Below are 20,523 nucleotides of genomic sequence, written 5' to 3'. Positions count from 1 at the left end.
AATAATACCATGTTTCTCAAACAAAGGTGAGAGACCACCCTTTGTTTCCAGGGCAGGCCCTTTGGAGTCAAAAGAATCAGCTGACAGCAAAAGAATCAGTTTATTGTGAAAGTGATCCCCTTCCCTGCCACCAAGAGAGAAAATCCACAAACACGCGGAAGGAGGAAGTTTTCAGCAAGAGCCCCAACTGAAACCTGGTCAGGTTGCAAGCAGTGGCATTTGGCCACAAAGGAGGACTGTCCTTTAGGCTCACCTGTAGCCCACTGCCCTGAGGACAAGCTAGTTTGGTTCTTATATTTGTATTTCAGTGCTCTCTGTTTCACTCATGTATCCTAGATATAAACAACCCTTCATATTCAGACCATGACTGATAATGCATGGCTTGCTATTTTAGCAGGAATATAACAAACTTTTGAAAGAAACTGAGAAACTCTCACTTGCTTATTCTTTTATATGTTTTAGGATGATGGTGATTTATTAACAAACACAGAATTACTTTTTCTGAGTTTTGGGTGACAAACAAACCCTGGTACAAGTGTGCAGCAGGTCAGGGAGTGTCATTGCAAATGACTGACTAAGAAAAGATCCCTTTTAAGAACAAACATGGAAATGTTTAGAAAATTAATGGGTGAATTAAAATACACCCCTCCAAGATTCTTCATATGAAAAATATGCCATCTCCATTAGAATCCTCGTGATTCCTCTTTGCCCACTTTCTAAGAGTATAAAAGTCTGATCACATTTTCATTAAAATCAAAGGCAATTATTTCAGTACTCTCTGCATAGGATGAGACCCTTATTATATTTCAGTAGCAATATTTTTCATTCTACAGAAGAAGTTTCTTAGGTTCTGCTTATGTTCTACTAATATTTAATAGGCGTGTTTCAGACAGAATTATGTGGATTTGAATATGGCCTTTCTGAGGGAAAGAAGTGTAAAATTCCCCACCAAGAGCTGATCCTTGCCAACATTAGTCAAAAACTGATATTAATAAATAGGAACTGGTAGGTTGTCTTTCTGAAGCAGCTTTGAGAGCTTCGATAACATTTAAAACTGCTGTAGATGGAGAACACATCCTGTCTGGCAAGATGAAGTGTAAAATATGCCACATGCAACCAGATGGCTTCACAAATTTGTCTGAAATGGCAGAAGGAGACCACCACTTTCTTCTGTGGCTGTAAGAACCTGTCAGCAAGGTCTTGTGCTGTGTAGGAACTATCACAGGGCTTGGCTGTGGAGTTTAAAAATCACTAAGCAGGCAACTGCTTAGGCAACAGAAGACTGATAGTATACTAAACTGGGGCTTTTTCAAGGCTTTTTGCTCTTGCTTTTTCAATGTTTTTTCTATGCTTCTGGTTTTATTATCTATTTTTTTGTTCCTTTGCTACCGCTATTAGAACTTTCAGTTCTCTTTTTGTTGTTGTTTTTAAGAACCTGCTACCTGTAGTGTACCCACAGAAGTACTGTGCTGTGTATGGGAGACTTATTCTGTAGCTGTGAATAAAGTGATCGCTCCTTTCTCAAGCCTTTTTCACCACCAAAGAGGAACAGCTGAACAACAGGGCCAAAGGTACTGTGTGCTTTTAAGAGAGCTTCAGAAAAATAGCCATTAAATCATTTAACAACAAGTTTTTTCAGCCTTGAAAATCAGAAATGGCAGTCTTGAAAACACAAAACCTCTTCTTGTTTGGATCCCTGCACCGTGAATCTGAAGAAGTGAAACTGAGAGTGTTCAGAGCAGCCAAGCGATGGCTCATATGCCAGGTGTGGGACTGGGGTTGAATCTGTCCTCGTCATACCCCTGCAGCTGGGGTGGTCCTCAGGAGCCCAGGTGGTTCCTTTCCAGTTGTCCACTTCCCTAAAGAGAAGCAGCTGCTTTTCAGCTGCCTGCATTCTCTCTTGGACAGGGCATTTAAGGCTTATGTTGGAAGCCTGGAAGACACTGGTGCGCAGAAGAGTTTTCCTCTAGTAAGGAACTAACTTTCCCAGCCACCCTTCCCCAACTTCCCTTGCTTCAGGGACTGGCTGCAACCAGGATAAGCTGTCTCCCAATTGCAAGCATTATGCTAGAATGTTTTATTGTTCAATAGCATTAAGCTTTATCAGTGTGAATTGGCTCCCAAATGCGTATGGCAGCCCAGACTGTTCAGCAGTCATGATGAATAATAGGAGGATAAAGGCAGTTAATTGAGGGGAAATCCCCTCACACAGACAAAGAAAATAGATTTCTACTAAATAGCCAGCACGTGGAAGGCAGTGCAAACTTCCCTGAGGTAAAACTTGACTCTTTTACTCTACCACAGCGCCAAAGTAATTCCCAAGAAGCAAAGGGATTTGTGTTAGTGTAGCTGAAATTAGAAGCTGGGCCATCCCTCCCAGAATCCAAACAGAAAAACACATCCAGTCTTTGTGCTGAAATGACTCCCACGTGCTTAGGAGTTAGAAATTTTCTTTGTTAAAAATGAAGTGTACTCCTCGTGGGTCAGCTTCTGAGTTGCTGATGCTCTGCTTGTTGAGTGTGTCAGCTAGGCCCTCAGGTCCACAGAGAAAAACACCTATTCTGGAGCTGTTAAGAAAATGAAAATATAGTCAGAAACTAGGTATGGAGCAGCTGGATGTTCTTCATGTAGACAGTTTTTATGTTCTATAGTGCAAGGGGTTTTTTTTCCCAGTTACAGGAACTAAAGTAGAATTGGATGTCTCTTTCTTAAAATTTGTAACCCCTTAAAACTTACTGCTGCTTCTAAAATAACGGTGGGCTAAATCTTAACTCAGCAGAAGTCAGTGAAAACAGCTTTATCAACCTCAGTGGATCAAGGAAATAGAGCTTCAAAGATCTTATGGCACAAAAGAGGAGCTGTCCGGTTTTTTCCTACTAATTTTAGCTGCTTAGTTAAAGGTCATCCATATTCAGGTTTTGTTTTTAGAAGTAGAAAGTGGTTTTGGAGGTATTTAGACATCACCTCTCATTCCTATTTACTTCAGCTGAAATGATGTGTTATGTTTTTTTCCTAAATCTTCTGCTAGTAATTATACACTCCAAGAGGTACCTGACCAAAAAAGGATGATTTTTTTTTTTTAAATTGTAAGTCAAAACACTTTGGTCAAGATCATAGATCATGTTCATTGCTGAAAAGAGAATAGAAGATACCTGGAGACTGCTAGAAAAAAAAAGTGCTCCTCAGACTTTATCAGCCAAAGGAACAAGATTGTGCTATATGGCATTAAGATAGAGGAAGTCCTTAGACACTATAAATTTGCACAGGTTTACCCAGGATGCCTCTCAGCAATAGTTTTGAACTCATTTTCCCAGTTAGGTCTTCCATACAAGGTTTTTTGTTTAAGGCCTGTAATCACATCTTTTTCTTCTTCATGATGCACCACGAAGTGAGTGGCCTGTGGGAAATGAAACACAAAGGACAGTGTAAAGACAGAGGTAGATATGGCAGCATCATGTCTTGTTAAAAAAAAAATAAGAATGTCAATATTGACTGAATTATTTCCCAACCAAGAAAATGGAATTTATGGGGTTTTGAAAGGAAAGCTAACATTCATATAGTCCTGACTATCAGTGTCTACCCATTCCTTTTCCCCACATTGGGCGATCTCAAAAGTTAAAGCTATGAAGCATTGATCACAAATTAAATTTCTTTTGCAATGAACTGTTTTGGTCTAAGAACTCTAAAATAGAGCTGCAAATTAAAACAAAACTTTCCCTTCAGGTACAATAATAAAACTGTCTTGACTGCAATGAAGTCTTGCCAGTTTGCTCTCTGGAAGGTTTGATCCATATGAGGCCTTGCCTGTGTAACTGTCACCTGGACCAGCTAAGTTAAGTAAAGCCAGGAAGAGAAGATGTGGTTAAGGGCTTAAGTTCATGCCCTGTAGAGTTCTGCAGAGATTTTATGTGAGGAAAAAAAAGTATTACAGGTAACTTTCTCCCCAAGCGAAAATTGTGGGACTTTTCTTCTTCCCTTCCTGTTTTTTAACACTGTACATGTGATAACATCCTACCTTGCTCCTCCACCTCCTCTCTGTCCAGCTGAGCCACAGCACTGTAGGCACATGGTGAATTTTGCAACAGTGAGATGAAACTAAATTAAAACCTCACTAAAAGTAAGAGTCTCCTGACTCATCACACATTCTCGAGTGGCTGCTCCTTTGTACCCTCACAGCAATCTACAAGTGTGGGACCAGACAGGGAACTCACGAGAGTCCTGAAACAAATATGCTGCTATTGTTCACCTTTTGTGCATTAGCTTCTCTGGTCCCAAATGCTGTTAATTATATGCTTTAGGCAGCATTAACTGTTTTAGAGCTGACATTGCTGCTGTGAGGAAAGCCTGCTTCCCACATTGCACAGCCAGAATAAACCAGATAGGATGTCAGAGTGCACAGTAGTTGCTGATCCCATGTAACTCCTGATGGATAATACCTGTCTGCATTCAGAACCTCTGAGAGACAGATGAATGCCCAGGATAAAAGACCATTTGAACATTTATCAAAACAGACTTGCTAAGATTAATGCCAGTGCATGTGGAAGTAATATTTTCCACTGTGTGTTTACCTGAGTTTCATCCCAGCCTGTAAGGTAGATGTTATAGCTGAGAAAATCTGCGTTATTCCTCTCCTGCATTTGGGCCTCCAGAGACTGCAAGAGGTCAGCAAACCATTCAAAGGCATGAGTGTCCCTGCAAAGCCAGTAAAAATAAATCTGGAAGAGACAAGAGTGAGCTGTCAGGGGACACAGGCACTTATGGTTTCTGCGTTTGTATCTGCTGACAGAGTGAGGGTTGTGGAGTTCTTGTAGAAATTGTCCTGACCACTTCAGTAGATGGGTAGGATGCTGTTGAATCTGTTCAGGAGTTTTAATGCTGGGAGGGTTGTAAAGCTGAATGACTGACTGCAAGAACAAGGAAATATCTTTCTATTTCTCTTCCACATTTTTAGTTCACAATGTTTCCCTACTTACCTCCTTGTAAAACAGTTTGTTAGGACATAAAGAAATGATTTAGAGGTGAACTCTCTTTCTGTATGCTGGCAGGAAAGATAAAGGAGATAACAAAACCAGTTCTGTTCTCTGAATAGGACCATAACTGCAAAATGTGACCCCACACCTTTGTACAGGGAGTTTCCAGGAGCAAGAGGGGAGAGGAGGATGGTAGCTTTGCTCTGCCACTGATGAAAATTTTTTCTCTTAGTGCTTGAGGAAGGAATGCAATATTTTCCCAGGCTGCAGTAGTGCCTCAGACTTTGTGTTCCTCAAGGAGATTGAACACCATCTCCAGTGCAAGTGGAAATCCCCAGGGCCACAGTCGGTGTGTACATTTGCTCATGGGCTATTTCTCCTTTCATTATGCTTTTGCTTTTGATCTCTCCTGCTAACCTTGTGAGGCAACTGGACTCTTTCTTCTTTTAGGACTCATGTATATCTGGAGCCAGATCACCATTGCTGTTCCTATTTTGATTTGGGCTCTTGGCCCATGAATAATTACATGGGTTCTGGGCATGAGAACACATACCTTCTTGAGTTTTAAGTTGGTCGCATCGTGGCAGTATTTGTACCACACAGACTTGAGCACAGACGCAAAGGGGGTGACCCCTATTCCAGCTCCCACAAGCATAACAGTTTCATAACTGAACACGTCCTCACTCGCTGTTCCAAAGGGACCATCCACAGCTATCCTGAAATTGAAAGTATGCTCAATAAATCAATAGTGAATATTTATTAACATCATTTAAAATAACAGTAAAAAGGTATTTGTCTGCTACAATGCATATTTGGACTGAATACTAGTCAGCAAAAGGAGAGGTGGAGTTGATAGAAGAAACTGTGAAGAGCCACTTAAGGCCCATGTCTGTGATGGAAGTAGTTAAAGTTTTATCGCTGGTGTCACCAAACTGGTTGAGCAAAATTTAGACTGCCATAGGTGTTTGTTAACTTTACCACAGAGATTCTTTGTACATACTTGGGTAGCTTCCATGCCTCCTGGAATTCTTGTTTATCACATCCACAGGCATTGAACAAGCCCTCTGTCCAGTCTCCCACAATACGGACGTGAATGCTGAAGTAATCCTCTTCTGGAGCAGAGGTTAATGTAAATGGATGCCATTCCAGTTTAGACACAGCTGGACATTTGACAAAAATGTATTGTCCAACCTCCATCCTGAAGCCTTTTTTCATCATCTGGAGCTCAATTGTCTTGAAGGGATGAATGACCACCTGCATTGAGAAGGACAAGGGAGAAAAACAGGAAAAGACATTTGTGTTCACTGTTCACTGGATGTATGAACATCTTCCATCACTGTCATCTTCCTCTACTCTGAGAGCAAGGGAAGCAGGTGAAACTGTCTTCCCAGCAGAACTGAGAGTGAGGAACAGCACTGACAGCCAGATGAAAGCCTGGAGAAGATGCTGATTTTTTGGTTGAAACAGTTTTTCACACCATGCTTGGAGTCCCTCCAAAAGGGACAGGCCAGACTAGCACATCTTGTAGCACATCACCAGATCTACATGTACATATTGTTAATTCCAGATACACCTTACACAGTTGCACAGAGCACATTGTTAATGGACCTGACTGTACATAAAGGGGAGAAAACATAGAGCTATCATGCAGATAGGGAATTGGATTGGCAAAACCACTGGAAACTGATGTTGTCTTATTATTGTTGGGTGGGACTTTGGCTATTTTTTAGCCAAGAATAAACAGAAGCAATATTCTAGAAGCAAGGCTAGTAATTGCTAATAATTCTGCCACTGTGATTTTTTAATTTTAAGGTTGTTTACCAAAGTTATTTTCATTTTTCAAAAGATATTTGCAAGAGGGAGAATCAAGCCTCTCTATCTGCTAATGTAGGTATTAATAACAGTGCTTACAACTATGGAAGAAATTTTTTGCTGACAGGCACTAAACAGACACAACAGACATATGGTGTAGAAATGGCTCACAGATATTTTGGTAAAATTACCAAAAGAACATGAGTATATAGGCACCTTCCAACATGTTCTAGAGCACAGTAGAGACATCTAATGTCATTCCCCAAACCCTGCTGTGATTTGAACAGGGTGTGTCCTCAAGATGCAGCACAGTGTCATGTGAGGAAGTTACACTGGGAAGGGCCAGGGTAGTTTTTATATGTTTAGGTTTAGTGCCTTGCTAATTTAACTGTCAGACTTACAGAACCTGGGTTAGTATTTCTGCAACACATCATGGGGAATGGAAGCTCAGCATTAGATTTGAGGGCATAAAATAGTCACCCTTTAACTCTCATTTTCAGAAGTCATTTGTTCTGTATCTTAAACTACTCTTAAGTCTGTTGAATTTCTGCATTATATAATTTTTCACCCAATACAAAGAAAATTCTCCTTCCTAAGATTCAGTCCTGTGCCTTAGCTAAACTTCCTCCTCTTGCTCCCTTTTAGAGGATGTTAGAGGTTTGCATCATGACAGTGGTCAGAACATGCCTTTCACTGACAACTTTGTTGTTTAGGAGCCTCTGGCTTTGCTGCACCATTTGGAAAATAATGGTAGTGTTTTGCCTGGTATTAGGTGTAGCATCAGCACATACCTTTGTGATAACAACCTTCTGCTGTGACCTCCAAAACCGCACCAACCGCTCACACAGGTACAGAAACATGGGACCTACTACCCATTTCCATGTCTGTAAGCAGAAGACAATAAGTCAGGTGATGAAAATCGTAGAATCATAGAAAAGTTTGGGTTGGAAGGGATCTTAAAGACCATCTAGTACCAGCCATCCTACTGTGGACAGGGACACCTTCCGCTCAATGAGATGGCAACTTGGATCAAATCAAATCCTAGAAATGCTACAAGCAGAAATGAAGTTCAAGTAATCTAGGTTCCTTATTAGCCAGAGTTGGGAACCCTTAAGATATATGACACCTTCAAAATTCTGGTCAGAGAGTTACAGCTGGCTTTTTAGTTTCTACCAGAGTTACAGCAAGGTGTTTTCCTACAAGCAATTTTGTCCCTGTCTAAAAAATAAGGTAATGAAGTGAAATGTGCAATAAAACTTTAAATGTATTATTGACTCAGGTCTGTATTACTGCAGGAAAATATGTGGTTTCTGTTAACAGATCAATCTGATATGTGAAAGAAAAACCAGGTTGGTTAGTCAGTAAAAGCTGAAGTTTCAATGCCACATTTCCAGAGGCATTAATTTTCTGTTAATGATTCATTAATAATCTGAAACTATCTGTTATGTGATTCTAGAAAACTCCGGAAGACACTGGTTACTTTTTGGATATACAGTTCTCAGATACCATTTGCTCATTTGCTTTGCCTGTTAATTGTGCTCATTTTAGGGCACAATGAAAATGGGTTGCCTGTCTGTTTATCTGCCTGTCTGTCTGCCTGTCTGTCTGTAGTCTACTTCTACTTATCATCCATTGTCTTGAAATCTATTTCTTCATGTAAGGAAAGCTGCCAGTGAAGAGCACTGAGGTTACATGGCTGTTTTTCTATGCAAGTGCATATATTATTTAAGAAACAGAGTAAACTGTAAACATTTCCAATTGGATTTACACTCAAGCCAACTTTTCTTACCATAGGAGGATTCCCTGAAAACTGGGGAATTGGGCAAGCCCCTTCCTTCCCCCAGTGAGTGAAGTTCTTGTAGCAAATCTCTGGATTATGTTCAGCCAGACTCTCAGCTGTCTGGCCCCGTACAATACGCCTGGAAAAAAAAGTGAAGATCATTAAGGCAATGAAATTAAAATGAAGATATCTGTCCCTTACTGTTATTCTATTTATGTACTACTCTATTTATACTGAGTTGTGGACTACTGCACTGCTATAGCTTTGATACAGCTTTAGTGCTCTAATCAACCCACAGAATTGCTATTAAAGAAATAAAAATGGGGAAGAAAGTTTGTGAGAGAAAATACTGATTTCAAGATTAGAGTTCTGTCCATTGCCATTTCCAGGATGTGGTCACAATAGGACAGCTGTTTTCTTTTTTGAGTTATCCTGCTTTTTTCTTCAAATAAAAAAACAAACCAAAACCAAATACAAAAAAACCCAAACAAAAAACCAAACAAACAACAGAAAAAAAAAACATCAAAAAGCCCGAAACCTGGAGTGGACAAGCAATCAATTTCTTACTGAGCAGTACAGAGATTATTTCTATTATCTTACAAATTTAGAGAGCCCTTTCCGACATATATTCTTACTTTGACCCTTCTTCTCCCTCTAAAGCGGTGGGGCAGCCCTTCAGGTGGTGTGAGTGAACACAGATGCTTCTTACACAAAGTAGCTATATCAGCTATACCAGCTGATTATCTGGCCCCTATTGTCTTGTCTCGTTAGGGGTTTTTTGTGTTGTTGTTGTTTGTTTTATTATAGAGAATTCTGACTGATCCAGCTGTATTTCCAGTGGCAGAACTAGTGCTGAGAGACAGTTTCAGTTTCGAGGGCAAAAAGTATTCTGATCTTGTTCACTATTTGTTACTTCTCTCTGGAGTTCTGCCAACCTCAGGGGCATGTGAGAGTCCCAGAAATGATGGTAATCAGTAGGTAAGTATCATAATAGAGGAATTCAGATTAGATCTGCTGATTTTCCCTAGAAACAGTCTGATTCTAATCAGGCTGTTTAGTTTTATGCCTATATAATTCTGTTGATATCTTCTTTTCATGACTTCCCTTTCTGCTTTTCTAGCTCAGTGTCTGTGAACTAGACTACATTTCTGATATTTCAAAAAACTCCCATGGTATCTAAGTCACATGCGTGGCTATCTTTGGGTGACAGATTTATCAGAGGGTTATTAGAAAGCCTCTTGTGTACATTCTTGAAAATTAAGATACTGCTCTGCTCATAAATATTACTAATGAACCTCTTCCACATTAAAGGTTTGATTAATATCCTGCCTGGAAAAGAAAGGGAAGCAGTGACACTGTCCCAGGAGCATCACGAGTTGCAGTTTGCAGGAACATCAGCAGTTGCAATTTACTTCCCCACTAATGACAGTGGGTTCAGCTGAGCCACCCTCTGGTATGAGTTATGAGAACAGGAGGAGCCCATTTCCTCCTCTGTTCACCCCATTGCTTAAGGGAAAGGGGGCCTGAGAGTTTTTGCCTTGCCCTATGCTCTGTTCAAGGTTTGAAAATGTCAGTACCCTGTGCAAGAGAAAGAAAAACTTATTTTCCCTTATTACTCAGTGTAGATACTCTTCTGGTACTGTAATTCAGCTTTCAGTAGTGTAGCCTTATAATGACTTTTTTTTTGCTGAAAGTCTTTCTTTAGCTTCCATAGCAGAGTGAACTGCACCTCTATACTCTCTCCTATTTACATTTACAGATGGGAAATTGGGAACATCTGTCTGTGACATATAACTCATGCACAAAAAAACATCAGTGCTATAAAAGTTCTATAAGAGCTTGTACCAGACAAGAATTTGCCCCTTTGATTCTAATAGTAATATTTGGTTCAGTTTTCTGTAAATATATATATATATGTACATATGTGTGTATATATACATACATGTGACAGTCTTCTGTCTCCTGAGATAAACTGACACCTGTGCCTCTTTATGACAGCATTCTGTAGTAGCTACTGGCAAGTTTGGACATTGTGTCAGTAACTCTACAATATTTGCTACAGAAAACATGAGTCACTTGTTCTTTTCCTTCAGCAGGTTTTGCTTAAAACTTCTCCTTGTTTTGAAAGTTGGAATGGACAAATAGTTGGGGGTGATCCCCATCTGCCTTCTATTTTTGTTCTTCCCGTTTTACTTTCATTTCTGTCTTTTTTTATGGCATTACTGGAATGAAAGGAAGTGGGTTTGAATAGTCAGTTTTCGCTGGGCATTTTTCAAGCATGCTTTCTAATGCACCTAGAATTTCCTTTAAAAAGGACAAAGTAGTGTAATTATGAACTACAAAATGTGTCTTGGATACTTGAGTCTTTCTTTTTTTCTTTATTTACAAGTTCTTTGGTTTTACAAAATGGAACTAAAGTTCATTTTTCTAAGGGATAAAACTGTGTGGTTCTTAAACTGTTTCATAAGGCTTTTCAGCTATTTCATAAGAAGATATGGAATGAGACAACAGTGGAAAAAGATGTTTGGCATTTGGATGTTAGAAAAACTTACTGTATTTGAGCTGCAGCAGCTAAAAATCTATTCTTAAATGCTGCTAATATTAAAAGTTCATCCAATCTGAAACATAACTCTGTATCTGTGATTACTATAATTTTCATTTACCCATCAAAATTCTAGACTCTGTATAATCTTTATACTGAGATGTCCTTACATGCATGTGTGTGATGCAATTCCTTTTAGGAGAGAAAAACAAATTAACAATTAGAAACAGGAACCTTGGAAAAGAGCTTTACAATTAAGATATCAGAAAAAGCTGAGCGTCAGTGAGCAGTTTGCCAAAATCTCATAAAACCTCATGTGATGTGGACAGCTTGTTGCACCTATCAGTGAGAGCCTTTTGGCTCTCAGAGCCTGTATTGGCCCATCACTTTGATTGGCACACCAAAAATTACTGCTGCTCAGAGGCTGAAATCCTATACTCATGCGTGTAGAGGGCTTTAAATTAAAATAGTGTAGTTATCACGTATTTTGTGATAAGCACAAATACTCACCCAGCACCGTGGATGACAAGGCCAATGAAGAAGATGACAAAGAGATGGTGGGTGTACCAAAATACTTCAAAATACGACCTTCGGATGGTTTTGGTGGATGATGTGATGATTAGAATGAGGGCCAGCGTGATGATAACGCCAGTGAGACCAGCCAAGTACGTGAAAGCCACATACAGGCCCCCCACAGGATTCTGTGAAATAAATGTACATGTTGGTCTAAAGAAGGGGTTGCATCAAAGCAGAGCCAGTTGAACCATCACTCACCAAACCCTGTACTTTGTTACAAGTCTGAAATCCACCCTCTGTGAATTTGTATTCCAGCAATGCCAAAATCCAGTCAGAAGACTGCTTTGCAGGATATTTGTTTTTGCATAATGATTTTAAACTACTTTGAAATCCTTAGGTGAAAAAGTTCAAGGTGCCACCAAAATTTAGCAACACTATTCTTGACAAACATAGAGAAATTAATTATACAAGGTTTTGCTGCAAGATGGCCCAAACCCGGATTTTGCACACCAGAAATAGGCACTCTGGTCTTATGTGATCATCTAAACAAACGCAATACTGATTTCACAGCCTGATTTCACGTACCCCAATAGTTTGTCTAAAAAAGTTGACGTAGCTTTCGTGTGGTTTATCACCAAGGCTGGACAGTGCAGCTGCCAGAGTTCCTTTCTCTTCAACACGGGCTTGCACACTCCACTCTACGTTGAATAAGTGTGCGATGGTGTGAATTGCTGGGAGCGACAGGAAACGAATAATCAGCGTTAAGCACAAGTACTCATGGTTTTGAGTTACATTTGAAACATTGTCACGTTTGTCGACTGCAGCTTTAGACCTTTGCCATTCTCACCCTCCTCGTCACAATTTCAGATCACTGATGTGTTTTACTGTTCAAGCTTTACCACCTGAAGTTTACCAATTTTGCGTGGGTAAGAAGTAAAGGGAAGTTTCCAGCACGCTTTTGTTTAACATAGATTTTCAACAATGTCTTAAATTATTTGTCAGGATCATTCTCATCCAGTTAAGTGCCAAAAAGTGAATCTGGATTTCTTTGGGGTCACATTTGTTCTTTTATAATGCTAATAATCAATAATAATATTCCTGCTGGGTTGAAAAAACCTAAAACAGCTGAGATGTTTCACACTAATTCTACTACAGGTTATTGCAGGGGTAAAAATGTACAATGCTTTACAAAATTTGTCCCCTCTCGTATAAGCAGATACTTATTCACCTTCAAAACAGATGCAGATCAAACAGCCTCAAACAATCCTCCTCTGCTTCAGACCTCCTCTGTGACCTGATGTTGACTGCATCACCCTGCTCCTTGCCTGTGAAGTGGTGCTCGGATTTCAACCACAGCTCAGAAAGGGAACCTGCTCAGCTCAAGTAATGTGCTGTTACAGGGACTGTTTTAGGATGTGTGATTTGCAAGGCACTGGCATTGAGAAGTGAGGAATTTGATGGAAAAAAAATGGTAGAAACCCCTTAGTTTAGGAAATGAGAGATAAAATACAATAAAAACATTTTCATGGCCAGTCCACATTTTTTATACCTTTTTTTTGTAATAATTTCTATTATTTATTTCAGAAATGCTAGCTAAGAAATAAGTCTAAACAACAAGAATTCAAGTCAGGATACCTGGTTTTCAGGGCATTGCTAAATACACCTTATTAAACTGTCATAAATCATGCTGATTGTTCAAAAGAAAAGTATTCTTTCTTGTTTATCTTTTGCTCTCTGCCAGTTGACAAATATTTGGAATCTGATTTAAGCTTTGGCACACACTAAGTCCTTTAGGTTAATGAAATCAGGTTTCTTCTCATATCCTTAAGAACTTGAATCCAACTTAGATTCTGTGCAAAAAATGCACAAGAAAGCTACAAACAAAGAAAAGTTAGAGTACCAACCAGTATGAAGGGCGATCATCCATGCCACCATTTTGTGAAAGGTGAGGTTCCTGTCCAGCTGTCGTCTGATACGGGTAGAGCAGCACTTTAGGTATGAAGAAAAAAAAACATATTTGAAGACTATTTGTGTTGTCTGTGCAAACTTTTTCAATGCGGGGACAAAAACAGTGACCCTGAACACAACAATTGCTGACATTGCTAGGAGAAATCTAGAATTCCTAGATATAGTCAAAAATATTTTACCCCATACTTCAGAAAATGGAAATAACAGATTATTTCTCAACACGTCTCACTGAAACAAAGTGTTTGATAATGAGAAAAAACTTAACATCCAGTAGGACAAATGTATATATCTTATCTGTGTTAAATTACAGGTTATAAACAGAAGGAAGGATCACAGTCTACCATGGCAGATTCTCAAGTTGCCACTCAGCGTCAGGATCCTACAGTTGTGGTTCATGCTGTAGAAATGGACTGTAAAGTTTGGATAACTGTCTCAGAGGGCTCCCATCCCAAATGTGCTAGTCACTTATGGTGGTAATACAAAGGGATTCCTTCCCCAAAATACTGAGTGTACTTGCAGGAATTCACTTACTGTTGGAGTAACCCAAAAAGAAACAGACAGAAAAAATCTCTGCTGACACAAACCAAAGAACTTGGTTCTTAAGAAAAACAGAATGATATTTTCATGAAGAATGATGGTGGGTTCCTAACAGGCTCCATCTGAATTGTGCTGCAATCATTGGGAGTCTTCCTAGAACTTTAAGTTCCCGTAAAGCTGGCATTTGCTGTCTCCACACAGTAGAAGGCATGATTATCATGTGTTGTAGCTTTGTATTGGGTTTGCTGGCTGGCCAAGGGAAGTAAATACTTTGTAAACTAACACAAATATTTCCTCACAAGAGGCAAACACTCTGGGGCTCTTGCAATGATTTCTGTAGACTATAATATCAGCCAGGAGAAATTTGACTGTCTCCGTATCTTGAGACACAATTAAAAAGATTGTAGAATAAAATGTAGCATGAAGTCTCAGCTGGAGTACAACTCTCAATGCTTGGAATCGGGTTTTAGCCTTTCAGTAATCTCTCAGTATCTTCAGATCTTTCACTGCTTTGACCTCAGGAGGTCGCTGCCCAACCCGCTTTCAGATCGACCTCTGTGGAATCTCAAGAAGGTCTTGACCTCATCATTTTCCAGTTGCATTTGCCTTGTCCAATAGCAATCTTATTTCTTACTAAATTTATGTTCATCATTGACTTCTGAAGCCTGGGGAGTCAGCTCTGAATTTTGGCAGATACTAGGTGATCTATCTCAGGGGGAAAAACAGTTTAGGACCTACAGTTTTATTTACTCTTCTCTTTCCTTTTACATACATGGAGGGTATGGTTGTCTGCTTTTGTAGCAGCCCAGAATCTGAAGGGGTATAGGAAAAAACTGAAAACCCAATGTGTGTGGTTCCAATTTCATATTCCTAAGTGTTGTGCCTTAGAAAGTCTAGAGCACTGGCCTTACTCCTAAACACAATTTAGGAGCTTAGTGTGGCAGGCACATCTCATTTATTCAGCCACACTTATTTTCAGGATATATGTACTAGATGGAGGAACAGCCTGGGTTGTCTCTGATTATTTTCTTATTACTTCACATCCCACTCTCTTCCCTTATGAAGAACTCTTGAAACACTGCATCTGTTTTACCACTTCCTCTTCTGCTCTGCTTTTTCGGTCCCCACAGGCTGTCTCATTGGCATGGAAGAATTCATACTAGATTTAGAGATGAAAACCAGCTTCTGTAAACTGTTTTTGTTGATCATGTATATATTAAAGTAGCCAGAAAGAAAGGAGTAATCATACATTTGGAAGGACAGTTCATGAGCTTGAGGAGAATATTGCTTTTTCACTGGATCATTGTCTGCATTATTTCTGCCATAATAGCCTGAAGTCTTGATTTTGGCAGTGTGATACAGTCAGTACTATCATTGGAAGCCTCTCCAGCTGTCACTTAGAATCACCTGTGCTTTTCTTAGTGATGGTTCCTTAGTGCTGATTGTAACATCTGCGTTTGGGAGCTAGAAAAAGTCAGAAGGCTGTGAACTGTTTCATCCTGAGATGGAAATGCAACTCAGACCAGAAAGAATGTAATTTATGAACCAGCTGAAAAAAAAGCCCCATTCTGAAAGTCTGTGAAAAACTACATTTATCTTAGGAACTGACTATGGAAAGATGTCAGACATGGGCTAACATCTCCCTCTCTAAGTGGGTTTTGCCTCAGTGACAAACGACATGAATGTGTGTAAGCACCAACAGCCGCTGCCAGCCAAAAGAGGGACTTTGCATCCAGGGCAGCACCATGTCCAGGAGGCAGCAAAAAATAGAGGACTAATTCAAGGCTAAACCTCACAACAGAGCTCTGGATACACCACGGGCAGTAGACCTCAGTCTTGCTCAAAGTAAAACTCCAGGCTTATCTGCTTCATAAAAGAGGACATCCCCAAAGTGTGGTATATTTGGGGAACTTGGACAAAGTTTCTCGGTATATTTGCAAGGCTGTTCAGGTTAATATCTTTCATAAATTTTGAAATACTTTCTTCATCTTACCGCACTTGATCCTCTGAGGAAGGAGAGCAAGTTTCGACATACTGGCAGCAGAATCAGCATGCAGTTGAAATTCAGGCAAGCTGCAGGAGCCCTTGCAAGGGCCAAGGCACGCTGTAATTGGAGAGAGGCTGTTATTAAATGCACTGCCTAAGACATTATCTGGGACACAGAGAGGCACAAATTTATTTATTATATCACAACTTACAATGAGTGTGAGATCTAGAGTTCATGTTAACAACGTGAATGATCACATTTTGCAGTAATCGTGCTCTGGCAAAGTCAGAGACACATGCAAGCAGAACATGTTCCTCCAGATAGACACCTTCAGTTTTCAAATAATATGGTTGTATAAAAAGCTCCCTGTCATGTCTGGCAATTAACAGTCAAACACAGATGCAAATCTAAACCATTAGTAGAGTTTTGTGTAAAGAAAGTCTCACAGCTGTTGTTTCAGTTTGACTGGAGGTTATGGTAGATGGACAGCTTATGAGGGAAGTGGCTTAAGTTCTCTTTTGTCAGTAAAGGGAGTCTAAGGAAATTTGTTGCCTCATCTTTTAGGAATCTGTTTCCTTAATGTTGGTTTTCACACCCTAAATTATTTCAGATTTTTGAACAAAGACTGTTTGAAATGAGGTAATTATGTGAAGACAAGGAAAAGATAATATTTGCTCTCTTTGCATGGACTGGGACCCTTTCAGGTTTCAGACCACAGCTACTGACTTGGGGTTACACTGAGCCCTACTTGTTCAAGCACAGGTCTCTGTGATTTCAAAGGCAACTACATCATGATTGCAAAGGACAGGATTTGGAACACAGATCTGAAGTTGTATGCAGAATGAGATTTCATGCTTTGTTGAATTAAACCATGGCTTTGCAAACCTTTGATAAAACCCTGTGCTCTATGATTTGAAGCTTAGGCTTCAAATGTCTGTGATCAGGGTTTTAAAATATGTGAACAAATTAATTTTCCCTGTCAATTGGTCATGACCCATCGTAGCTTTGGAAGCAAGTTTTTAGTAGGACACATAATGCTGCATTCACCAGCTGGATTATATTGAATAGCCCAGGATCCAGGATCACTTCACGACTTGACTGTAATTCAGAGGTTTGATGAATATGTGAATGATGATTGCTTTTCAGAGCTAATATCTTTGTAAACTATTCATGCTCTGAAAAATAATTGCAAGGGATAATAATTGCACAATAGTTCAATGGCAATATTTTATTCAACTTTTGCTTAATAAAGCAGCCACAATTAATGTTCACTTTAATTACCGGGAGCATAATAGCTACTTGAAAACATGTTTGGAATGGGATCTCTCTATTTTGTGTACCAGCTTTCTCTTCAGAAGCACTTGACATCTGTCTGCATTCAGTTATCTGTTTGCATGTGACTTTTAACTCCTACATGAACCTACTGCTCCAGCCACTTGACCCTGTTTCAATCAAGTAGAACTAGGCAAAATCGCTGTACTCTGTCTATGCCAAGATAATAATGTCTTGTACTTACGCCGAGGAGTACTCTGGTGTAGAAGAACTTTGGTGGAACATCATACACAAGATAGTACCACCAAAAGAGGAAGACGTTTAACCCCAGCCACACCAGCTGAAAGAGAATTAAACAGGAAGCTTACAGTTTGTTCTTAGAGATCATCCATCTGAATTTACGCAGCTTAGATAATGGTCAATTAGTTCCCTGTGCTTCTGTTTGCACAGACATGTGTTCTGCAGGGTATAAATGTTTCAGCAGGGGTGACAGAAATTTTTCGGGTGTAAATAGGCTCTGATGTGTGCACGCAGGGCACAGGAGTGGCAATAAACCAAAATACAGCAATGTGTGGCTGAAACTTTTGCACAGCTCAAGGAGTTTACACGTTAATTGCAAAAGGACCATGATATTACAGGTGTTTAACTAATTTTGTGAGTAGTTGAATCACCGAACACGATTAAAAGTTCGGGACTTAATGGCTGTTCCTCAGGCAATGCCAAATGGCAGTTCCTCAGGCACATTAACCTATGTATGAGGAAGACTTAGGAGCTGTGACAAAGGACAAAGAAGCTTGAGATCTAAACACAGATAGCCTAAATTACAGCTAGGGCTGAATTGAAGAGGAGGCTTTGAGGGTCCGAAATCAGCTATCAGGAAATATTAAATATTGGTAGCACGCAGACTAGCCAAAACTGGGCTTCCTCATAGCTGTATTGCAGAATTTTCTCACACTTGCCCATGTCGTGGTGCAAGTTTTCTCTGGTTTCTTTAGCAAAAGACAAGTTATCAACTCATAGATCCATCTGGGCAAAAAGATCATCGTGAACCTGGGCAATTGCCCTCCTGGCACTGGATGGCTGATTTTATATCCCATGTTGAAACAAACCCGCATCAGTGCGGGTCTAAGTAGGTTTATTGAATGGTGCATGAAAACAGAGAAAGTTTGAGATCTGGGAGAAAACTCAGTCTCTGGTTAGAAGTTAAAGATTCCAGAAACTGTGACCTTACAGTCCCTCACCCCTGCTAACCTGAGTTATCCTAATACATTTTGCTAACGGTTTTGACCCAACTGACACTATAAAAAGACTTAGGACTAGTTTAGATCTTGAAAATGTAAATAAATGCTGGGAAATGAAGGGATTTCCACCAGGGTAAGGCAGTATATAGGAAATCCCCAAGTCCTCATTAAAACAGCATGGATTTTGTTCTCAGGATTAATCTCAGGATTAAATGCTCAGGGTACACTCTCACACACTCTGACTTTAAATAAATATCCTAAGCATTTAAAAGACCAAGATGCTTGGCCTCATCTTGGTGGTCTTTTACAGTTTTTCTGGGTGTTAACTCATATGAAACATGGATCCTTTGGAAACACTGTGACACCCTCTGGCAGCTTGGGTAGAGTTGCAGTCATTCATCTCTTTACCCAGTGCCAGTGGCGGCAGCACAGGATGGGGTTCAGGCTGACATGTTTCTGCTCTATTGAGGCACATCTGTAGAAATGGTGTCAGTCCTGTTTCTGTCAAGCGCTGGACAACCCTGTACCTGGTCAGTGTGCAGCAAAGCTGCAGAGGCCAAAGCAGAACCCTTCAGCAAGGTTTCCAGTGATCTGCCCTTTTAGCTGGTTTTATCAGTGTCTCCGTAGCTTTCCTTCCCTATTAGCTGACCTTGTTACAGCTTTGAGGCTCTAAACTCAAATTCCTTATTTGAACAAAATAAAGGCCTCTTACTTAATTCTTTTAATATTTCAGTTCTGGTGGTGGAAAAAAAAAAAAAAAAAAGCAAAAGCAAAAATTCACCTCTTGGCAGTTTCAACTTCCTCAAGTCACTGAAGGTGACAGTAAATCCAGTTACTCCCTTTCAAAGCACTGAAGTGCCATGGCTACAGGGTTATGTTCCTAAACTAGAGCTACTCATCTACAACGTAATATGAAAGTATTGATTCTTCATAGCAGCAGAAATGCTCCACCAAATAAAGATATTCACATTTCCATCACCACAAATATCTAAGTTCTGTGTCTTCTCTTTCTTCCTTTCATCATTTACATCTACTAAGCACACTTGGCAACAACACCTGCTCTTACATTTTTGTGTTGTATATGTTATTTAATATGTGTATCTCCATATAGCATATGTATTTAGGTATACCTATAGTGCTTCACACTGTGAAGTGAAAAAACCACTGAAATATTAACTTAGTTTTCTCCAAGGAGGACTGCCCTGCTTACTCTTTAGCACTCTTAAATGCAACTGGGATTTTCAATACTTTTAAATTTTGCTCAGAATTAATTTAACCTACTTTCACAGCCCCTCTATGCAAGCTGTAAACAAATTCAATTCAAATGCTAGTTCTCTTGATGAAGGATTCACGAAATCTGCTCTAAATTCTTAAATCTTACTCTAACACATATTTTGTACTATCAAGACACTGTGCTTTCAGTTGCACCCACTTTCATTTACAAAAGTGCAAGGAAAGGTGGTCGATGTAATTGCTTTCTCTGTTGAAGTGCACATAGTTGAGTTGTAATGTCACCTGTTTTCCTTAACTAAAATATTTTTAACAAAGCATATTAAAGTTAATATATGATCATTTTTCAGTTAACAATGAAGACTACAGCAACTGAGATACCCAACAGAGCTCCTGAAAAAATTATTCCCTTGAAGCATTTCCCTGCACTTGCTGCCCTAGTTTCAGCATAATCAGGTGCATCATTCACTGGCACAGTGAGAACTGCTTAGCACAACTTTCTGTAGAACTTTTTACTTGACACAAATCACAATAAAAATTGTACTTACAACAACAAAGATGGACAGTCCTTCATTCTCCACCCAGTTACCCATGATTGCCTGAGATGTGTGTGCACAACAGCCCCGCTCTCTCTGAGACAGCCTCTATGTCTTCTCTCATAAGGAAGT

At 39.7% G+C, this 20,523-nt stretch overlaps 1 protein-coding gene across 1 annotated transcript; it reads right to left on the bottom strand.

The window, feature by feature from the left end:
* Positions 1-59: 59 nt before the first annotated feature.
* On the bottom strand, positions 60-20,523 carry LOC113998942 (cytochrome b-245 heavy chain). Its single transcript, XM_027742042.2, has 13 exons — positions 20,404-20,523; positions 17,629-17,724; positions 16,119-16,229; positions 13,525-13,609; positions 12,206-12,351; positions 11,615-11,805; positions 8,572-8,701; positions 7,574-7,666; positions 5,971-6,224; positions 5,524-5,686; positions 4,569-4,715; positions 3,273-3,397; positions 60-2,567 (listed from the first exon to the last, which is right to left on the bottom strand). Exons 1-13 carry the CDS (start codon positions 20,446-20,448, stop codon positions 2,441-2,443), a joined length of 1,713 nt encoding a protein of 570 aa, XP_027597843.1. The 5' UTR covers positions 20,449-20,523; the 3' UTR covers positions 60-2,440.

The sequence above is a fragment of the Pipra filicauda genome, unplaced genomic scaffold, assembly GCF_003945595.2.
Source record: "Pipra filicauda isolate LSUMZ 115617 unplaced genomic scaffold, ASM394559v2 scaffold18_size4552066_pilon, whole genome shotgun sequence".
Classification (NCBI taxonomy): Eukaryota; Metazoa; Chordata; class Aves; order Passeriformes; family Pipridae; genus Pipra; species Pipra filicauda.
The sequence above is the reverse complement of the archived record's forward strand: the minus strand, read 5'-3'. Positions and strand labels throughout refer to the sequence as shown.